This window comes from Eimeria tenella, genomic scaffold (assembly GCF_000499545.2).
Source record: "Eimeria tenella Houghton genomic scaffold, Eth_scaff1752, whole genome shotgun sequence".
NCBI lineage: Eukaryota > Apicomplexa > Conoidasida > Eucoccidiorida > Eimeriidae > Eimeria > Eimeria tenella.
The window spans coordinates 1-430 of NW_013541581.1; the positions used below are offsets into that span (position 1 = coordinate 1).

General features: G+C 53.5%; 1 protein-coding gene across 1 annotated transcript in view; it reads left to right on the forward strand.

Annotated features, from left to right (window-relative positions):
* Window positions 1–76: 76 nt before the first annotated feature.
* The window catches only part of ETH_00033605 (P-ATPase, related), a gene marked incomplete at both ends in the record, with an annotated part of 1,874 nt that continues 1,520 nt past the window's right edge, over window positions 77–430 (forward strand). The window contains one exon of the mRNA XM_013373801.1: window positions 77–298. Within this exon, the coding sequence (XP_013229255.1) occupies window positions 77–298 (222 nt within the window). The remainder of the gene's footprint in view (window positions 299–430) is intronic.

Below are 430 nucleotides of genomic sequence, written 5' to 3' on the forward strand. Positions count from 1 at the left end.
GGGGTCTTTGGACCCCCCAAGAGCTGGAGTGCAGCAAGCTGTGCTGCAGTGCGGAGCAGCAGGAATAGAAGTGAAGATGATAACAGGAGATCAGCTGAAGACTGCATGCGCTATTGCTGCAGAGCTGGGTATACTGCAGCAGCACCAGCAGCAGCAGCAACAGGGGGAGCAGCAGCAGCAGCAGCAGCAGCAGGATGCTGCTATTTTGTGCGCAAGGCTGCACCAAGACGATGACCCTTCTCTCCCCTTCAAACCCAATGAAGAACTCGACCCTCTTGTCGCCAAGTCAGTCCCTAGGGTTTAGGGTTTAGGGTTTACGGTTTACGGTTTAGGGTTTCTTGCAGTTTCTGGCCCTCCAGTGTTCTGAAATTCTGCATCGTGGCAGTTCTTTTCTTCTTTTGCTGCTGCTGCTGCTGCTGCTGGTTGTTGT